The 20,780-nt window shown below is 45.6% G+C and overlaps 1 protein-coding gene across 1 annotated transcript in view; it reads right to left on the reverse strand.

The window, feature by feature from the left end:
- Positions 1-14,234, reverse strand: part of PPP3R1 (protein phosphatase 3 regulatory subunit B, alpha) — an 83,442-nt gene extending 69,208 nt beyond the window's left edge. Inside the window, exon 1 of the mRNA XM_030196377.1 lies at positions 13,987-14,234. Coding sequence (XP_030052237.1) covers positions 13,987-13,989 — 3 coding nt within the window. The 5' untranslated portion in view covers positions 13,990-14,234. The remainder of the gene's footprint in view (positions 1-13,986) is intronic.
- Positions 14,235-20,780: the final 6,546 nt, after the last annotated feature.

The following is a 20,780-nucleotide window of genomic DNA, read 5'->3' on the forward strand; positions in this document are numbered from 1 at the left end:
GGTTTCCTTAAGCCAACGGGCTATAGTGGCTTTAGACGCTGGAGACCCTCTGCGAGGACCTGACAACAATACAAAAAGGTGATCAGAAGTCCTGAAAGCATTTGACATCTGCAGATACTGCAACAAAGCCCTGCGCACATCCAGAAGGTGCAACTGCCCAAAAGATTCCGAAAACTCCTCCCTAGAAAAGGAGGGCAGAAAAATAGGTTGGTTTAGGTGAAACGCTGAAACCACCTTAGGCAGGAAGGAAGGCACAGTGCGTAACGTAACTCCAGACTCTGAGAATTGCAGAAATGGGTCTCGACAGGACAACACCTGGAGCTCAGACACACGTCTCGTCGATATAATGGCCACCAAAAAGACTGTCTTTAGAGTCACATCCTTCTCCGAAGCACGCCTCAGCAGCTCGAAGGGCGAACACTGAAGAGCCTTTAATACTAGCTCCAGGTTCCAATCCGGACAAGGGACCCGCAAGGGAGGCTGGAGTCGAAGCATCCCTCTAAGAAACCGTGCAATGTCCTGAGGCGCAGCCAGGGAGAGGCCCAAGACTTTCCCCTGATAACATGCCAATGCTGCCACTTGAACACGCAGAGAATTATAGGCCAAGCCTTTTTGTACACCATCCTGCAAAAAGTCAAGTATCGGCGAGACAGAAGCCCGCATGGGTGTGATCGCTTTAGAAGCACACCAAGCCTCAAACTGGCGCCAGATCCAAGCATAGGCCACGGAAGTGGAACGCTTGCGGGCCTGCAAGAGAGTGGAGATGACCTTGTTAGAATAGCCCTTCTCTCAATTGCGCCCTCTCAATAGCCACGCTGTAAGACCAAAGCGGCATGGATCCTCCATGGTCACCGGGCCCTTCGTCAACAGGTTCGGTACCAGAGACAAGGGAAGGAGAGCCTCCACCAGCATCCGCCGGAGGTCCACATACCACGGCCGTCTGGGCCAATCTGGGGCAATGAGTATCACCACTCCCTGATGCAGCCGAATTCGCCCTATTAAGGGCCAAGGAGGGAACACATACAGGAGGCCTGGAGGCCAGGGTTGAGCCAAGGCATCCAACCCCGCTGAGCAAGGATCTCTCCGTCTGCTGAAAAAGGACGGGACTTTGGCATTTGTGCTTGAGGCCATAAGATCCACTACGGGCGTTCCCCATTTGGCACATAACTGAAGGAACACTTCGTCTGCCAGTTCCCACTCCGCAGGGTCGATTTGAAACCTGCTTAGAAAATCGGCTTGCACGTTGCTCTGACCTGCTATGTGAGCTGCTAACAGAAGCTGCAGATGTAGCTCGGCCCAGTGGTATATCTGAGCGGCCTCTGCGGTCAGTGCTTGGCACTGAGTGCCGCCTTGACGATTTATGAAGGCCACTGTTGTCGTGTTGTCCGACAGAACTCTGACAGCCAGTCCCTCCAGAGACTTGTGAAAGGCCAAAAGAGCCTGGAATATCGCTCTCCGTTCCAAGCGATTGATGGACCACCCAGTTTCCTCGGGTGACCACAGACCCTGGGCATAGCTTCCTTGGCAATGTGCTCCCCAGCCCTTCAGGCTGGCATCCATTACCACCAGGCACCAATCGGGATGCGCTAGCGGCATTCCTCGCCGCAGCATGCTGTCTGAGAGCCACCACTCCATACTGAGTTGGGCCGCAGGGAGCCACGTGAATCTGCGTTGATAATCCTGGGACATAGGAGACCATCGTTGAAGCAGGGCAATCTGCAGAGGTCTCATGTGCGCTCTCGCCCATGGCACCACTTCCAAGGTGGCCGTCATAGACCCCAACAGCTGGACAAAGTCCCAAGCTCGCGGGCGAGGCATCCGCAGGAGCAGACGGACCTGATTCTGAAGCTTGCACCGCCTTTGGTTGGGTAGAAAGACAAACCCCGAGGCCGTGACGAACCGGACCTCAAATATTCTAGAGATTGAAAGGGGTCAGGTGACTTTTGGGTATATTGACTACCCAGTCCAGAGATTGCAGTACTGAGTCCACTCTGGCTGTTACGTGACGACTCTCTTCTGCAGAGTCCGCTCTGATGAGCCAGTCGTCGAGGTACGGGTGAACCCGGATACCCTCTCGCCTGAGAAAGGCAGCTACTACCACCATTACTTTGGAAAAGGTTCGGGGAGCTGTGGCGAGGCCAAAAGGCAAGGCCCAAAACTGGAAATGTTTTCCCAACACCGCAAACCGGAGGAACCGCTAGTGTGGGGGCCAAATGTGCAAGTAAGCTTCTTTCAGGTCCAGAGACGTGAGGAACTCTCCTGGCTGAACCGCCACAATGACGGAGCGCAGGGTTTCCATATGAAAATGCCGCACTCTTAGTGACTCGTTGACTTTCTTTAAGTCAAGACTGGGCCGATAAGACCCACCTTTTCGCAGCACCACAAAATAAATGGAGTAACGACCGCAGCCGTGTTCAGCGGGAGGCACAGGGATCACCGCTCCAAGGTGCAACAAGACTTGTAAGGTCTCCTCTACCACCGCCCGTTTGACGGCAGTGCCACATCGGGACTCCACAAACACGTCTCTCACCAGGGCACTGAAATGCAATCGGTAACCTTCTTTGATCAGGTCCAGGATCCACTGATCTGAGTTAATCTTGGTCCACTCCTCGAGAAACAGGGAAAGGCGTCCTCCTACAGCTGTAAAGGAGGAGTGGACCGGCGTCCCATCATTGTGGAGGACAGCCCTGAACTCCTGGCCTTGAGCCTGCCGCTGCGGAGCGTTTGTCCGAGCGAAAGGAGTTCCTCTGCTGAAAACGGGCACATTGAGTAAACCCAGCAGAGCGCCCCGAGCAATACCTTCGAGCTTCACGGAAGCGAGGTCTGGAGGAGGAGGGAACCACCTGACCCTTGGAAGAAGGCCGCGGCCTATCCTCAGGTAATATCTGGGGTTTAGCATCCCCCAGGTCTTTAACAATCTTCTCCAATTCCTCTCCAAATAACAGAAGGCCCCGAAAGGGCAACTTCACCAGCCTTTGCTTAGAGACCATGTCAGACGCCCAATGCCGTAGTCATAGAAGGCGGCGGGCGGACACCGCCACAGACATCTGTTTAGCTGAAGCTCTGACCAGAACATAGAGGGCGTCAGCTAAAAATGACAAGGCCGACTCCATTCGCAGTGCAACCTCAGCGAGGGACTCGCACCATCCATGGGCTGTTCCACTGCCTTTTGTAACCAAGAGAGGCAGGCTCGAGAAGCATAAGACCTGCAAACAGACGCACTTAAGGCTAGGCCCAAAATCTCAAAGGACCGTTTTAGCGCTGATTCCAGCCGCCGGTCCTGAATGTCCTTCAGGGCGACCCCTCCCTCTACTGGAAGGATGGTCTTTGTCACCACCATGACTAAGGCATCCACTTTAGGCATCCCAAAACGGGCCAAGTGCTCCTCACTCAAGAAGGTAAAGATGCCCCATCGCCCTGGCCACTTTCAAGGGCCCCTCAGGGTCAGCCCATTGAGCAGAAATAAGCTCTTGGATGGAGTCACGCAAAGGAAAGGCTCGTGCAGGTTTCTTAGTACTCGCCATCCTCGGATTAGCAGAGGAGGCCTCGCCTTTAACAGGATCATCAATAGAGAGGGCCTGTAAGGCATCAGAGATAAGCGCTGGCAGCTCATCCCGGTGGAAAATCTGAACCGCAGTGGGATCATCCAGATCCAGTGGCAAACCGGCACCTTTCTCTGGCTCCTCAGACCACGAAGGCCTTCCAGATCCCTCAGAGTCCCCACAGCCCGACCACGGGGGGGGGGGGGGGGGGGGGGGGGAAGGGGGGTGCGCCACTCTCCGACGGGGAATTTACCCGTCTATGCTTAGTGTGCATCCAACGCTCAGGGGAATCCACGTCTGACATCAGCCCCGGGCCATCATAAGTTGGAGGGGGACCAGGTAGAAACGCAGTGTCAGACAACCGCAGCAGAGCTCTTTTCAGCATGAAGGCTTTATATAAAATAAGCACAAACTCAGGGGAAAAAAAACCTCACCCTGACCTCCCATCTCCGAATTAGGAGCCACGGGGAACGGAGTTCCTCTGGTAGCCTCGGCCCGAGGTGCCCCTCTGCTCTCAGACTCCTGCGCAACCGCGGGGGTCGAGCCATGCAGCGCTTCCAAGATGGCGCCCGCTGCCAGCTCCATCGAGCAGGAAGAATCATCGCTCGCCATGCTCATACTGGCTCTACTGTCTGAACAGCACGTTTTACAGAGCCCCACTGCTGATCTGCGCTTGCCACAACGGGAACAGCGCTTAACTCCCTCAGCAGCCATCGCAGAAATCTATGGGTGTCCAGCTTATATAGCCTCCAGACTGACGAGCCTGACTCTTGATCAACAGAAAAGAGTATACAAACCTCCTGGTTCACACGGAAAGGAGAAAATTACCTGAAAAGTACTTTAAATTGTGGAGTGGAGGAGCAGCCTAATAGTGCAGCAGCCACAGCAGCCTGTGAACAAGGTTCGATTCCCAATGAATCTCCTTGTGTCTCTGGGCAAGTCACGTAACCCTCCATTACCTCAGGTACAAAATAATTATATCATATGTAAACTTTTGACTGTAACCACAAAAAGGTGGAATATCAAATCCCATTCCCTTCAGCTAAATTATATGTAAAGCAACAAGATCGGTGGAGACCATACTATGAACACACATTTTCACAATAAAACCGAGGCCTGAAGAGCTACCTGATGGCAGCTTTGTAAATTGCTATTTCAGATGCTAGATTTAAGCAGCCTCAATCCTGATGAAATGCTTCATTTAAGGAAGTTTTTTTAGCACACTATAATCACAGAACAAAATGTTAAAAATAAAAGGAAGATTTTAGGACTAACTGAATTTTCAAGGCACTCATGTTGCCAACATGAGAATTCTAGAACGTCTTTTCCTCTTATTATAGAAAAGATTTTAAAATATAAAATTTCATTAAAAAAATATCACAGGATGCAAGGAGTAATTTAAAGTTTGTACATTAGAGAACTGTGGATTGTTTGTTACAGAAACAGTCTTAGGTGAGCCTATAATATTTTTGATTAGTATAGCAAAAGTACTGAAGATGCCTCCAATTCTACACAAAATGTTTGCTGGCTTTATTGTGAACACAGGGTATACCACACACATCAAGATGAAGCTGAAAACCTGTGCACACCCACCCAAATTTTATAAATGCCACTAAAAATTCTGCATGCAAATTTGGGAGCATGCCCAATTTGGTGCATAATTTAATGGAATAACAAGCCAATTGGGCCCTATTGGTGCTAATTGGCATTAATTTAAGTTTACATGAACATTTACGCACAGCATCAAAAAAAAGGGGGCCCAGCCACAGGAGGATATGGGGGTATTCCCACAATTTATGTGCACCGTTATAAAATAACGGGATCTGTGCCTAATTTAAGTGCAAGAATTTATACCAGGGTTCAGTTGGTGTAAATGCTCTCTTAAAAGGTAGTCGCAGATCCCGGCGCTAAGAAGTTTTTATAAACTGCGCCATTTGTAGAATAGCACTAAGTACTATTTTCTTTTGGCATCATTTATAGAATTCAGTCCAAAATGGGCCAGCAAAAATTAGACAGCACATTGCTCCAACTCCCTGGAGACAGTGAAGTGAGTGACTTGGATCGACTAGACTCGGGGCCTTTTCATGTAAAAGGAAACAGGTGCCCTGTCACCTCTGCTACTGCTGGTCCCACCACCCCAGAATCTAGAGGGTTGGAGGAGTGGCCTAGTGGTTAGGGTGGTGGACTTTGGTCCTGGGGAACTGAGGAACTGAGTTGGATTCCCACTTCAGGCACAGGCAGCTCCTTGTGACTCTGGGCAAGTCACTTAACCCTCCATTGCGCCATGTAAGCTGCATTGAGCCTGCCATAAGTGGGAAAGCGCGGGGTACAAATGTAATTAAAAACTATTATTTGAGCCACCACATCCTCATCTACCCCCTACCCGCGACAAAGCACACTGCCCAAACAACCCATCCCCTCCCCTAGAACTTCCTCACCAGTGCTCTCAACAGGGGTGAGCAAGACAGACACCTGCAATGGTCCTATCCCACATACATTTCCTCCAAAACCTCCACCCAAAATAACCTTTTATGCTCATGCGAAAAACGCACAAACATGTGGAACAGCTGAAGTATTAATAGGGCTTCAATTCTCTGTTGAAGAAAGATGAGTGAAGTAGCACAGGCAAAAAGCCCATTGGCTAAAAAAGTGATCAAGTGAAAGGGCATGAAAAGGAATGAAAACGTAAAACAGGAAGAGAAACAAAGGAGATTTTATTTTATGTATTTACTAGTAAAAAAGGCCCGTTTCCAAAACAAATGAAACGGGCGCTAGCATGTGGTTTTTTGTTTGTTTGTTTTCTTTTTCTGTTTGATATTAAGGGATATATTTTTTTTTAAAAAGGAAGAGAGTTTTTTTTTTTAAGTTGTAAAGTCTGTATGAGTGTTTGTGGTTTTGAGGGGGGGTTGTGGGGGTCTATGGGTGTATGCTATTTTTTTTTGGGGGGAGGGGTGTTTGTGGGGTAGGGTAGCGTTGTTCTGTATGAGTGTTTGTGGTTTTGAGGGGGGTTGTGGGTGTCTGTGGGGGGGTGTTTGTAGGGGAGTGTTTGTGGGGTAGGGTTGTTCTGTATGAGTGTTTGTGGTTTTTTTTTTTTTTTGGGGGGGGGGGGGGTTATGGGAGTCTGTGGGTGTTTGTAAGAGAGAGATGTAGGTTTTTACTGTTTCAGGTTTTGTATTAAGGGGGTTGGGGGAGTTAGTGTGTGTGTATGAGTGTGAAAGCAAGATGTCTGTCCATGGCAGTGTGTGGCATTTTGGGTGGTGGGCAGTTTGGTTGTATGTATGTGTGTTAGTGATGTGGGGTTTTTTTGTGGCTGGTAGGGGGTGATTCTCTGCGTGTGAGTGTGATACAGTAATCTTAATTCAGCAGGGCACTCTGATGTGGTATTTGTAGGCACTTGTATTTTTGTTGAAACCAGAGGGATCCGTTGCAGGCAGGCAGTAGGAGTAGATATGGTTTTTTTTCGAGTGTGGAATGTGGGTGGTGTTCTGTAGGGGGGGACGGGGCTGATGGCGCATGTGTCTGGAGGTCTCCTTGTAGGCACTGATTTCAGCTGGGTACTCAGGTGGGCTGTGATCCGTTTTTTTAGGGGGGGTTGGGCGCCGGAGATTTCCGTTTCGGTGGTTTTTTTTTTTTTTGGGGGGGGGGGGGTTGGTTTGGTTTTAGTGTGGAATGTGGGTGGCGTTCTGTAGGGGGGGCGGGGCTGAGGGCGCATGTGTTTGGCAGTCTCTGTTGTAGGCACTGAACGCCGGCTTGGAGACTCACCGCATGAACAGCTTGCAGAGTAAGGTCCGCGATGTAGTGGTAGTTTAGTGGCGTTCTTCGTCCGCGCTTTCCTCGCGGTTGGTCCCCGTGCTGGTAGCTACCCCCTCCTCAGGAAGGGGCGGGACTAGTGTGTGGTTTTTTTTTTTTTTCCTGAACGCCGCTGCATTTTCTTTGCTGTCCCACTCCTGCTCCTCTGCAGCACCGGTCCCATTCAAAGGCTTGGTGATTTCTAAGTCCATGTGAGTGTTTGGGAGGTGGAACCGTACTTTGTGTGCATCACCTGAGGCACAGCCAATCAGCAGCGTGTGGGCGGGGCAAACACTGATGTTCAAAAAGTGGTCTCTGCCGCCTCACTTTAGAACGTTGGGAAAGTGAGGCTTCATTAGAATGTTGGAGGTGCGTTTTATATAGAGAGATTGGGATTTATTAACTGCTTCTATGAAGGGATTCACCTAAGGCGGTGTATAGGAAAGGAGGACTGGAAGGATGGAAAAGAAAGAAAATGGAAGTTGGGGGTGGGGGGGGGGGGGGTGAGATGTGATGGAAGGGAAAGGTATTTGTATTGTATTGTAACATTTATACCCCGCGCTTTCCCACTTATTAGCAGGTTCAATGCGGCTTACAAATATAACAGGTTTACAAGAATACAAAATGGATAAAACAGCAAAATATAGTATATAAAAAGGTGGACAATAAAAAGTGGGTAAGTAAGAGTGGTAGAGGTTGGGAGTGGGAAGAGGGTGTAAATAGGGATAGTGTGTTGTAATTAAGGAAGAATGTATACTACTAAACATTTCTAAAGCGCTACTAGGGTTACGCAGCGCTGTACAATTTAACATGGAAGGATAGTCCCTGCTCGAATAGCTTACAATCTAAAAGACAAATGTACAGTTAATCTGAAAGGTCAGACAGATTGGGGCAACCTATATGTTCGAAAGGTTAGGTTCCGAATGCAGCATTGAAGAGGTGAGCTTTAAGCAAGGATTTGAAGATGGGTAGGGAGGGGGCTTGGCGTAGGGATTTAGGAAGATTGTTCCAGGCATAGGGTGAGGCAAGGCAAAATGAGCGGAGCCTGGAGTTGGCAATGGTGGAGAAGGGTACTGAGAGGAGGGATTTGTCGTGTGAGCGGAGGTTGCAGGCAGGAACGTAGGGGGAGATGAGGGTACAGAGGTATTGAGGAGCAGCAGACCGGGTGCACTTGTAAGTAAGGAGGAGAAGCTTGAATTGGATGCGGTATCTAATCGGAAGCCAGTGAAGTGACTTGAGGAGAGGGGCGATATGAGTATATCGGTTCTGGCGGAATATAAGACGTGCGGCAGAGTTCTGAATGGATTGAAGGGGGGATAGATGGCTGAGTGGGAGGCCAGTGAGGAGCAAGTTGCAGTAGTCGAGGCGAGAGGTAATGAGAGCGTGGACGAGAGTTAGGGTGGTGTGCTCAGTGAGGAAAGGGCGAATTTTGTTGATGTTGAAAAGGAAGAAGCGACAGGTTTTGGCAGTCTGCTGGATATGCGCAGAGAAGGAGAGGGAGGAGTCGAAGATGACCCCGAGGTTGCGGGCAGATGAGATGGGGAGGATGAGGGTGCCATCAACTGAGATAGAGAGTGGGGGAAGAGGAGAAGTGGGCTTAGGTGGAAAGACGAGGAGCTCGGTCTTGGACATGTTCAACTTCAGGTGGCGGTTGGACATCCAGGCAGCAATGTCGAATAGGCAGGCCGATACCTTGGCTTGGGTCTCTGAGGTGATGTCTGGTGTGGAGAGATAGAGCTGGGTGTCATCAGCGTAGAGATGATACTGGAAGCCATGAGATGAGATCAGTGAGCCTAGGGAAGAGGTGTAGATAGAGAAAAGAAGGGGTCCGAGGACAGATCCCTGGGGAACACCAACAGATAGCGGGATGGGAGTGGAGGAAGATCCATGAGAGTGCACCCTGAATGTACCATAATGATGGCTGGAAGAGGGATGAAAACAAAAAAGGGTAAAAGAGGAAGCGTATTTTAGGTTCTGTCATAAGGTCAGATCCGGGAGGCGCAGATGGGTCTTAAATTTAAGTCCTTTGTGTAGGCTTGCTTGAAGAGGTAAGTTTTTAGCAGCTTCCGGAAGGGTAAATGGTTGTCTATTAGATTGTAAGCTCTTTGAGCAGGGACTGTCTCTCTTTGTTAAATTGTACAGCGCTGCGTAACCCTAGTAGCGCTCTAGAAATGTTAAGTAGTAGTAGTAGTTATTGAACAAATAAGTTCTTAACTTCTTTTGAAATATCACATAAAAGTGTTCCTGATGAGTTTAAGGCAATGAGTTACACACACACACACAAAACCTTGCATGTTGATAGAAGTATTCTTAATCACTGCTAACAGCACAACTAGAAGTTCATGAATGCTGGAACATAGAAGTTGTGAAGGCATTTAAAGATCAAATAAAGAGGTTAATTCATTTCCATCAATGTGTATACAATCCTGAACACTAAACACAAACACTTGAACTTCAATCTAAAACAACTGACAGCAATCCAAGGTAGTATGATCATATCTTCTACCCCCTGTAATGATTCTCACAGTCACATTTCGCACTGTACTTAGTTGGTTTTCCTCCTTCCTATCAAACCGCATTTTTTAAGGTCATTACTTGGGAATCTATTTCAGAATCTCAATCAATGCACTGTAGTGTTCCACAAGGCTCAATATTGTCCCCCATCCTTTTCATCTATTTCCAAGTCCGCTGGCTTCACTTATTCAATCAAAAGGATGATAACGTTTTAGGGAAGGGATGCATAGAAGCTCATTTCAAATTATCTGGCATACATTCACTTAGAGAGACATTAATAAAATCTCTAATTAATAAATAAATTACAAACAACCACCACCACCCTAACTCCCTTAAATATTTCACATGCACCCTTACTAGTTACTTCATGCCCTTTCACCCTTTCATTGGTAGCTCAAGACAAGTGACATACAAGTATAACAGGTATCGCCCTGTCTATGAAGGGCTTATACTTTTTCAATGCAGCACTTTACTTAAGTGTGTAAACACACTTACACAAATCTCATTATTTTCAAAATGGCCAACTTACTAATAATGCACACCAAATAAATGCAAATCAAAGCCCTACATTGGAAAATACACTGGTTAACATGAGCTAAAAATGCTAATGCACCTGTAATGCGGCTTAGTGAACAGGGCCCTTGAACCCTAGTCTTTCTGGTCCTGCCTGCTGCTCTAGCCACTAAGCTCCCAAGGGGAGGGGAGGAAGAGATTAGACCATAATAGCCATACTCAGGCAGACCAATGGTCCATCTAGCCCAGTATCCTGCTTCCACCAGTGACCAACCCATGTCACAAGCATCTGGCAGAATCCCACACAGCAGCAAAATTCCATGCTACCAATACCAGTGACAGCAGTGGCATTACCCATTTCTATCTGAATAGCAGACTATGGACTTTTCCTCCAGGAACCTGTCCAAACACAGATACGCTAAGAATAAAAGAGGGGGCACCCAGATTTGAACCGGGGGCCTCTTGATCTGCAGAAAAATGCTGCCAGTGAGCTATACCCCCACCCACCACTTACTACCCATTAAATCTGGTACTGACATCCCACCAATTCACTCATATCCATGTACCAACCTCACAAAGCCACTCAGACACTCCTAAATTCCCTCCCACACCACCAATTTCAGTCTACCGATGCATTCCACCTATACCCAGTTCTAACATTATATAGTTTGATTTTATATAGAGAAAACATCTTTATATCTTTTCCAGATTTTTTTAAAACTGTTCCTATCTGGTTTTTAGAACACATTAACTAATCATCCAGTGTTACATTTTTGCAGGGAACAGCATATTCTTTAAATTAGTCACCTTATTTTCTAACTCTTCTTACCTATCTGTATTGTCTTTGCTTATACCCTACGCTATTAAAAATATTCTATTACATACTGTCTTGACATTGTAAGTACTATACTATGCCATACTTTGTATTATTTGAATATTTTTACTGCTGTAATTATCTATTGTTTATGTTTGATTTATTCTTACTGTACACCGCCTTGTGTAAATTCTTTTAAAAAGCAGTAAATAAATCCTAATAATTCAAATTTCAATTACTCAAATAGATCTGCAGGCCTTTTCCAGTCATATACAGTAATAACCTCCTAGGTTAGTTCCCAAACCTGTTCCTGGAGGCACCCTAGCCAATCAGGTTTTTGGGTTATCCACAATGAATATTCATGAGAGATATTTGAATGCACCAGCTCCACCGCATGCAAACCTCTCTCATGAATATCTGAATATTGTGGATATCCAAAAAACCTAACTAGTTGTGCTGCTTCCAGGATCAGGTTTGGGAACCACTGGGTGAATAAAGGTTTTTCACCAAGTACAGATCAATCCTTGATAAACTGTTGAATCTCTCTCCATATACTCCACTTTAAAAAGGACAAAGACACACTTTCGCCTATATACACACACTTAACCCAGTTCTACAGTCCTTGTTTTCAGCTAGCTATGTACCATATGAAAGACACTATGCATGACCCAGTCATGTTAAAAATGTCCGTACAGGAGGTATATTGAGAATTTACTCATAATATTGGGGGGGCCACCACTAATCACTGGTGCATGTGGATGAATACACACAAACTAGCAGGTAAAAAAGAACCACATTTTTGCATTCTCTATGAATAATCCCTTGTTTTTTCTTTAAATAAAGAATGACCCATCAAAGAGAATTTCAAAAGACAGCTTTATGAAATCAAGTTTAGATGCAAGATATACATTGACACAAAAACATTTTTACTGTTTTAACTTGAACATCTCTTGATACTTTGTATCGTACTTCATGTATCTATGTGATACCTTGTACCATACTTTGTATTATCTCTGTGATACTTTGTACCATTGCTTGTAAGCCACACTGAGCCTGCTATCAAGTGGGAAAGAGCGGGGTATAAATGCTATAAATAAATTAATTTAGACCTTTAAGTGTAAAAGACAGAAATCCTCATCTCCAAAGGAGATGTACACATTAATCCAAATTAAGTGGAACACTAAATTATGGAATTTAAGATTTTCTAAGTACCAGAATCTTACATTAATCAATGGCATAAGTACTGATGTTCTCAGTGAGATCAATAAATACTGTGCTTTATCCTGATGGACTTTGTAAAAGGATAGTAAAGCAAAATGGGCAGTTAAAACCTCCCCAAATATATTTAGACAAATACATGAATTTTAAAAGGCCAGATTATATACACACATGCTTGCTTTTACAAATACTTTTAAACTACAAAAGTGTTATTCAACACTTCCCCTTCTGCACTTGTCCAAAGGCTCTATTTAGCACGAATCAACTGCAAAATTGTTAACATTTTGTTTTCACCTGGCCGATTAATACATCAAAAACTCATCTAAAAACCCATAACAAAATCGTTGGCAAGGCACTATTTCCTCGCCTCTCTCAAAAGCATTCTACATACAAGACAAAAATATAAACGCGGAAGAGGGAAATCCAATACAAGAAACCCATAAAACACAAAATAAAGAATATCATTTTTCGCCAACGTAAAGTTTTACGAATATGTATCGACGATAGGCACCACCGTGTGTTGCTCGATGTATCTCAAGATTTGTTTTATCACACACACAAAAAGGCAACAGCCTTGCACAGCAAGAACTGGGAAGAGAGGAGGGGAAAGAGAAGCTGGAATAAAGCTGTCGCAGCAATTAAACATGTGCCGCCCTCATGCTTTCCAGATCAACTTGCAATGCCAAGGTATTTTCCCATCTTAAAGATGAACGATTTATTTAAAAAGGGCGTTGATTTCTTGGCAGCGCAGGCAGGCAGGAGACACCCCTAGTGTGCACAGACAATACTACAGGCACCTAACAAGCACCTACTCCCCTCCCCACTCCCGAAGCCAAAGGCATTCACTACCTATATAAACAAACTTTTCCGATGGCACCAGTCCGCAAAATAATCCGCCGTCTCCGACGTAGGAAAAAAAAAATCCAACAGAGCTATGTAAAAAAAATACAGCCAAGTCATTTGCCTTCTGGGTGGCGCGAATGAAATCACTCTCCTTTCCGGTTTACACTATAAAGATCAAGGCAAAAAAAAAAAAAAGACAAACACGTTTTAATTTTTATATAGATTATAACGATTCCACCACCCCAGCCATAAATATTTAAACAAATTTGCATCTTATACATAGAGATTTGTGCTCTCGCCATCTGTACAGAAATCCCATTCTGCAACACTGAATGCACATCAACGACCCCTTAGCTCGGGTATAAGAGAAACAAGCAAAGAAGCGGGTTTCCTTTCCATTCGCGTCTTTATATTATCATGGTTCTGGTGTCTCCTGCTATTTATTTATTTAATTTGGGTTGCAGGAAGGAGGGATAGAGCGGGCGGAGGAGGCGCTGCGACTCAGCGGAAGGCCGGCGTTGGCCTGACAGGTTCTCTTCTCCCTTTTGCACGATGGCCACAATCGCCCGCACTTCTTTCCACCGTCACCTCCACCTGTTCTCTCTCTCTGATTGCAAACGCGGTCTCCAGTCTTCCGTTGCACATACGAAAACACCTCGTGTTGTTACCTCAATAATTTCTATATATATATTTTTTTTTTCAGAGCTTACCAACCCCATTCGCCCCCCCTCCCTCGCTTACTCCTATTCTCACCATTTTGTCCCGCCTGCTTGTTGCTGCTGCTGTCTCGCCGCGTTGATGTTCGCCGTCCGAATCCGCAGTCTTTCGCGCGTGCCAACCTAGCAGTTTCGCAGGCTCGCGCTCTCTACCTCTCGGCAACGATGATGACCCGCAACCTCAGGCTGGGAAAAGGGAGGGGGGGAACCCGAGGAGCAACAGTAGAAAGTGCCGTAGTGTGGATATAGCAAGGGCTGGGACGAGTCGAGTATACAACATCCGGGGAATTTCCGACGCTCCTTCTACTTTGCATACACGCGAACAAAACCCCGCCTTCGCGTTCAGAGGAACTCCTTGCGTACAGCGTTGATTGAGAGAGGGGTGGGGGGGGGGGGGGGGGGGTCGTACGTGAAGACTGCTCGCGCTGCCATGGTGCAATCCTCCACCCACCCTGTGATGCCATTGCGGACACGCTGTATTTATAATTTGAGCGTCCGTCCGCGCATGTAGGGCGAGTTGCCAAGGAGAAGAAGTGTTGGGGAGGCCTAGCCGGGGCCAGAAGGCTGCCTGCTGGTGTGCGGTGATACTCAGCTTACAATCTCCTAAAATAAACCAGCACGTAGTGTGAGGCACGGTCTCTGGTTTTCTCCAAACCACTCAAGGATAGTTTTTTTGTACCAAAGACTAGAAAATTGACCTAGTGGTTTGGCTGTGATTTATGTGCACGTACTAGTATATGCGCTATGCACATAAAAAGTGAGTATTATTTTTTTGTTGCTGCTGTTTTTATATTTGACATTTTATATAATTTACATTATCTTTTATATTTCACAAATGTCTGATCAAATCTATGCAAAAAATAGATACCATTACCAACAGACGCTTACAGATTTATACAGAACATAAGGAGGGGGGGCAAGAGGGTCATTCCCCCCCGAAGTCTCATCAGTCAGCCCCCTCACCTTTCCTATCTCTACTTGCTCCGTAGAAAGCTCTGTTGGGTAGTGCAAAAAATTACCTCATTTGGAGAAATTCCTCCCTTACACTACTTGTAACTGCATGTTTGGGAACTAAAGATAGGTCAGTCGGACTTCTGTGGTAAGTAAATTAATGGAAATGCTTTTAAGAATAGAGAATACCCCTCCGAAGGGACACCACCTTGTAGTGGTGGAGGGGCTTCTGTGTTTCAATGACTCAGAGGGCTATGCTGAAGGGTTACCCATATCAGACAGGCCTCTGAGGAGAAACCAGACAAAGAGTGTCCCAAACTGGGAGAGTGGTAAGATGGCAACCTGAAGTTTGTATGCCCAACGGCCCAGCTGCCCTTTGAAGTTTCGTCTTCTTTACATAAATTTCCTCTTCAATTGCAGTTACCTTAATTGAGAGGAAGGGGATAACCGGCGGTCAGCCACCGATGGCCAGCGTTTTGTACCCTGAGCAGCAAGTGCAGGACTGCTGCGCAACGAACTGCCCACAGATGAAAGGGTTGGCGAGTCCTTTGATTAGCGCCGGCGAAGGAGCATTGACGCTCTTGGACCTGGAAAAAACAACATCACTCCCGAATTATTCAACCACCATGTCCAAAGGAGTGGAGGAGTGAGTTAGAGGCATATGCTGAAACGGAGGACATTTACAGCAGAACCCAAATCGGCAGAACCACTCCTAAACACCTAAGAGAAATCAACTTGGAGTTTTTGGCTCCCGTGGAGGTTACATTGAATACCATCTGGAAGGCGCTTCAGGTCTAACGGTGGCAGTAAATAGTAACATAGTAGATGACGGCAGAAAAAGACCTGTACGGTCCATCCAGTCTGCCCAACAAGACAACTCATATGTGCTACTTTCTGTGTATACCCTACTTTGATTTGTACCTGTGCTCTTCAGGGCACAGACCATATAAGTCTGCCCAGCACTATCCCCGCCTCCCAACCACCGGCTCAGAATTTTAATAGAGAGTTTCATGGACAATTCAACTGAACCCTTTGAGAGTAAAAAATTGATATAACAAATTATTCTACATGAGCAAGAAGTGGTTATGATTTTGAAAATGATAATAGACCAGAAACTTTGAATAATAAAATGAATATTATTATAGATTATTAATATTGAGATTATTGTTTTTCCCAGAGTTCCGGGTATGACTCCTAAAGTTTTCCTCAGAAATATTTCTTCACTTATTACTTTAAAAGGAGTGAAGCCTGTGAAAACTGGGATTACTTTAATCAGTGGGGTTTGAATTAGAGACTTAAGTATATGTATTGTTAAATAACTTCTGGTTTTTAAAAGAGAAAGAATGTCATCAGATATATTATTTCTAATTAATATTGGACAATAAGTATGTTTTCAATTAAATGATTTGACTATGCACCGTATTGGCCTTGAAGAAGCCAACCAGATGATCAATGTGGAATAATGAATTAGACGAGTAATATCTGGAGATAATCAGGTTAATACCACGTGTTTTTTTTTCTGTTTACTGTTTAATTGATCTCCTTATCTTGTTTCACTCTCCCTATTTAGTGGTCTAAGGATGAGAATAGAATTACCTGACTGAAATAATTCCTATATATTACTTTCTCTGTATTTCCAGCAAGTTGTTTTATCTTTTGTAAAAATTTAAATGGTTATAAATAAAAAACTAAAAAAAAAAAAAAGAACAGGGAATAGTAAAGTTTTTGGAATCCGATGGATAAGAGGACCGAAGGTAAACATGGTTGAAGTAGAGACGGTGGTAAATGCCTTGACCGATTTTTCAGGATCTCCTGGAAGTGAAACCTGTTCGAGTTTTGTCAGACAGTTCGACGACGGTAGCTTACATCAGTCGGCAAGGAGGGACTCGCAGTGTGTCTCTAGCTGTGGATTCATCCCGTCTCATGGAGTGGACGGAGACTCATGTTCTTTGTTTTTCAGCGGCTCACATTGCGGGCCAGTCCAATATCCAGGCGGATTTCCTCAGTCGAACTCTGTTGGATGCGGCGGAGTGGACGCTATCAGCGGCTGCATTCAGACTGATTTCTCGTCGTTTTGGGAATTCCAGTGATGGACCTCATGGCCACAGTACAGAATGCCAAGATGCCCAGATTCTTCTTCCAGAAAAGACAACCCGAGTCTGCAGGAATCGATGCCCTACTGCAGCCATGGCCAAAGCAGGGTCTACTCTATGTATTTCCTCCTTGGCCTCTGTTAGAGTTCTCCATCGCATCAGTCGTCATCGCAGGCTCGTAGTCATGGTGGCTCCAGACTGGGCCCAAAGGCCGTGGTACGCAGACCTCATTCGGTTACTACACAACACTCCACTGCGGCTTCCGGTAACTCTGGATCTACTTTTTAATATATTTATATATATTTATAAATGATTTAGAGATGGGAGTAACTAGTGAGGTAATAAAATTTGCTGATGACACAAAGTTATTCAAAGTCGTTAACTCGCGACAGGATTGTGAAAAATTACAGAAAGACCTTACAAGACTGGGAGACTGGGCAGCTAAATGACAGATGACGTTTAATGTGAGCAAGTGCAAGGTGATGCATGTGGGAAAAAAGAACCTGAATTATAGCTATTTCATGCAAGGTTCCACATTAGGAGTTACGGACCAAGAAAGGGATCTGGGTGTCGTCGTCGATAATACACTGAAACCTTCTGCTCAGTGTGCTGCTGCGGCTAGGAAAGCGAATAGAATGTTGGGTATTATTAGGAAAGGTATGGAAAACAGGTGTGAGGATGTTATAATGCCGTTGTATAGCTCCATGGTGCGACCGCACCTTGAGTATTGTGTTCAATTCTGGTCGCCGCATCTCAGGAATGCTATAGTAGAATTGGAAAAGGTGCAGCGAAGGGCGACTAAAATGATAGTGGGTATGGGACGACTTCCCTATGAAGAAAGACTAAGGAGGGTAGGGCTTTTCAGCTTGGAGAAGAGACGGCTGAGGGGAGACATGATAGAGGTATATAAAATAATGAGTGGAGTGGAACAGGTGGATGTGAAGCGTCTGTCCACGCTTTCCAAAAATACTAGGACTAGGGGGTATGTGATGAAACTACAGTGTAGTCAATTTAAAACAAATCGGAGAAAATATTTCTTCACCCAACGCATAATTAAACTTTGGAATTCATTGCCAGAGAATGTGGTGAAGGCGGTTAGCTTAGCAGGGTTTAAAAAGGGGATAGATGGTTTCCTAAAGGACAATTCCATAAACCACTACTAAATGGACTTGGGAAAAATCCACAATTCCAGGAATAACATGTATAGAATGTTTGTACATTTGGGAAGCTCGCCAGGGGCCCTTGACCTGGATTGGCCGCTGTCGTGGACAGGATGCTGGGCTCGATGGACCCGTGGTCTTTTCCCAATGTGGCATTACTTATGTATGTACTTATGTGCCAAGGCCCTGTCCAGATGGAAAAACCCTCCCGCTTTGGTCTTACGGCCTGGATATTGAAAGGAACCGATTGAGAAATAAAGGGTTTTCGGAACCTGTGATTTCCAGGCTTCTACAAGCACGGAAGCATTCCACTTCTTATCCTTACGCTCGAGTATGGAAAATCTTTTCCTCATGGTGTGAGCAGAAGACCGGTTTTCCCTTCCTGGCGTCAATTTCAGTGATATTAGATTTCCTCCAGAAGGGTCTTTCTAAGGGTCTCGCGTATAATTCTCTGTGAGTACAAGTAGCAGCTCTAGCTTGCTTTCGAGGTCGATTAGCCAGGTTCTCCTTAGCAGCTCACCCGGATGTGGTTCGCTTTTTGCAAGGAGCCCTTCATCTTCGTCCGCCTCTTCGGCAACCTTGTCCTCCTTGGCGGCTTAACCTGGTGCTCAGTGCTTTGCAAGTGTCTCCGTTCGAGCCTTTACAAAAGGCAACGGATAAGGATCTTGTGTGTAAGGCGGTGTTTTTGGTGGCTATTACCTCAGCTCGGCGCATTTCTGAACTGCAGGCTTTGTCTTGTAGGGATCCCTTCTTACAGTTTCCAGATTTGGGGGTCTTGATTTGGACAGTTCCTTCCTTTCTTCCAAAAGTATTTTCAGAATTCCATCTCAATCAGACTCTGTTTCTTCCATCGTTTTGGAGAGAGGATTTTCCAGGGGAGTTTGCATCCCTTCGCCTCTTGGATGTCCGGAGGGTGCTTTTACATTACCTCCAGGTCACCAATGAATTTTGGCGATCAGATCACCTCTTTCTCCTTTCGGGGCCACGGAGAGGTGAGGCAACTTCCAAAGCCTCTATAGCGCATTGGATTAAGGAGGCCATTGGGTCGGCGTATCTGTCAAAGGTCAAGAGCCACCTTTGGCTCTACGAGCTCATTCCACTCAAGCGCAGGCGATGTTCTGGGGGGGAGACCTCTACTCTTCATGTGGATGAGATTTATTGAGCAGCTGCTTGGGCTTCTCGTCATACTTTTGTCAAACACTATCGGTTGGATGTCGCCGTGATGGAAGATGCGCATTTCGGGGCTCAGGTGTTGGCGCGGGGGATGTCGGCTTCCCGCCCTTCTTAGGGTAGGCTTTGGTACATCCCACCAGTTCCTGGATTCATCTGCTGTTTGTGACAAGGAAGGTAGAATTAGGTCTTACCTGATAATTTTCTTTCCTTTAGCAACAGCAGATGAAGCCAGGATTCCTCCCGTTAGCCGACTATTTTTTTCTGCTACTGTGTTCCTTTTTTCTCTAATGCAGATTCAGACAGATATTTAAAAAAAAAATAAAAACCTGCCTCGGCAGGGATTGTTGGAGCTCAAGTTCCATAGTTACAATTTTCCAGTTGGTTCTCTTTTATTTTTAGTGAGGATGGTTTCTGAGTTCAAGTTGTTGAGTTTGATTGGCCTACTTCTACTGCTTTCGAAAGACTTATACTAACTGATAGAGGGGCTGACCGTCTGCTATTACTCCCAACAGTTCTGTTCTCTATCTGCACCTGCTGGTAGATGGACACAACCCACCAGTTCCTGGATTCATCTGCTGTTGCTAAAGGAAAGGAAATTATCAGGTAAGACCTAATTTTACCATTTTTTTATCCAATCACTACTAATCGGGTCAATCACCCATTGCGCAAATACACAAATTCACACTGTCTGCTTGATGCATGCCCTACTTATCTCAAGTTAGCTTCTGATTTATTCTTACATCCATTTGCACTCAAATCTTAGTTTGATGTTTTCTCAAGGTTTCTTTCCCGGTGACAATGGCAATATTATTTTTACTCCTATACCTAAAAATACCCAAATTAGCCTAAGTTTAGTTTCCAACTATAGACCAGTATCCTCAATTCCTCTTCTTGTTAAAGTAATGGATAGACGTCATGCGCCAACTTATGGAGTATCTCCAGCTTCATGTCATTTTGCATAGTTCACAATCCGGTTTTAGGCCCTCTTACAGAACAGAAACTGTGCTTACCACCCTCTTAGCTAACTTTAGGACAGAAACCTATTTTTAGACGTTTTTCTTTGAAGTCTGTCAAAAGTGCGTCCAAATCTCAAGGGGGTGTATCAGGGACGTGTTCAGGGCGGGACTTGGGTGTTAGCATATAAGCACTGCTATGCTGGGAAAAGACCAAAGGTCCATCAAGCCCAGCACTCTGTCTCCGACAGCGGCCAATCCAGGCCCCAAGAACCTGGCAAAAAATCCAAAATTTAATAACGATCAATGGACTTTTCCTTCAGAAATCTGTCCAGACCCCCTTTAAACTCAGGAAGGCCAGCTGCCGTCACTACCTTCTCCGGCAATGAGTTCCAGAGTCTAACTACGCGCTGAGTACAGAAAAACTTTCTCCAATTTGTTTTAAACCTACCACATTCTAATTTCATCTTGTGTCCCCTGGTTCTAGTATTGTTAGAAAGC

This window comes from Microcaecilia unicolor, chromosome 3 (genome assembly GCF_901765095.1).
Source record: "Microcaecilia unicolor chromosome 3, aMicUni1.1, whole genome shotgun sequence".
Taxonomy (NCBI): Eukaryota; Metazoa; Chordata; class Amphibia; order Gymnophiona; family Siphonopidae; genus Microcaecilia; species Microcaecilia unicolor.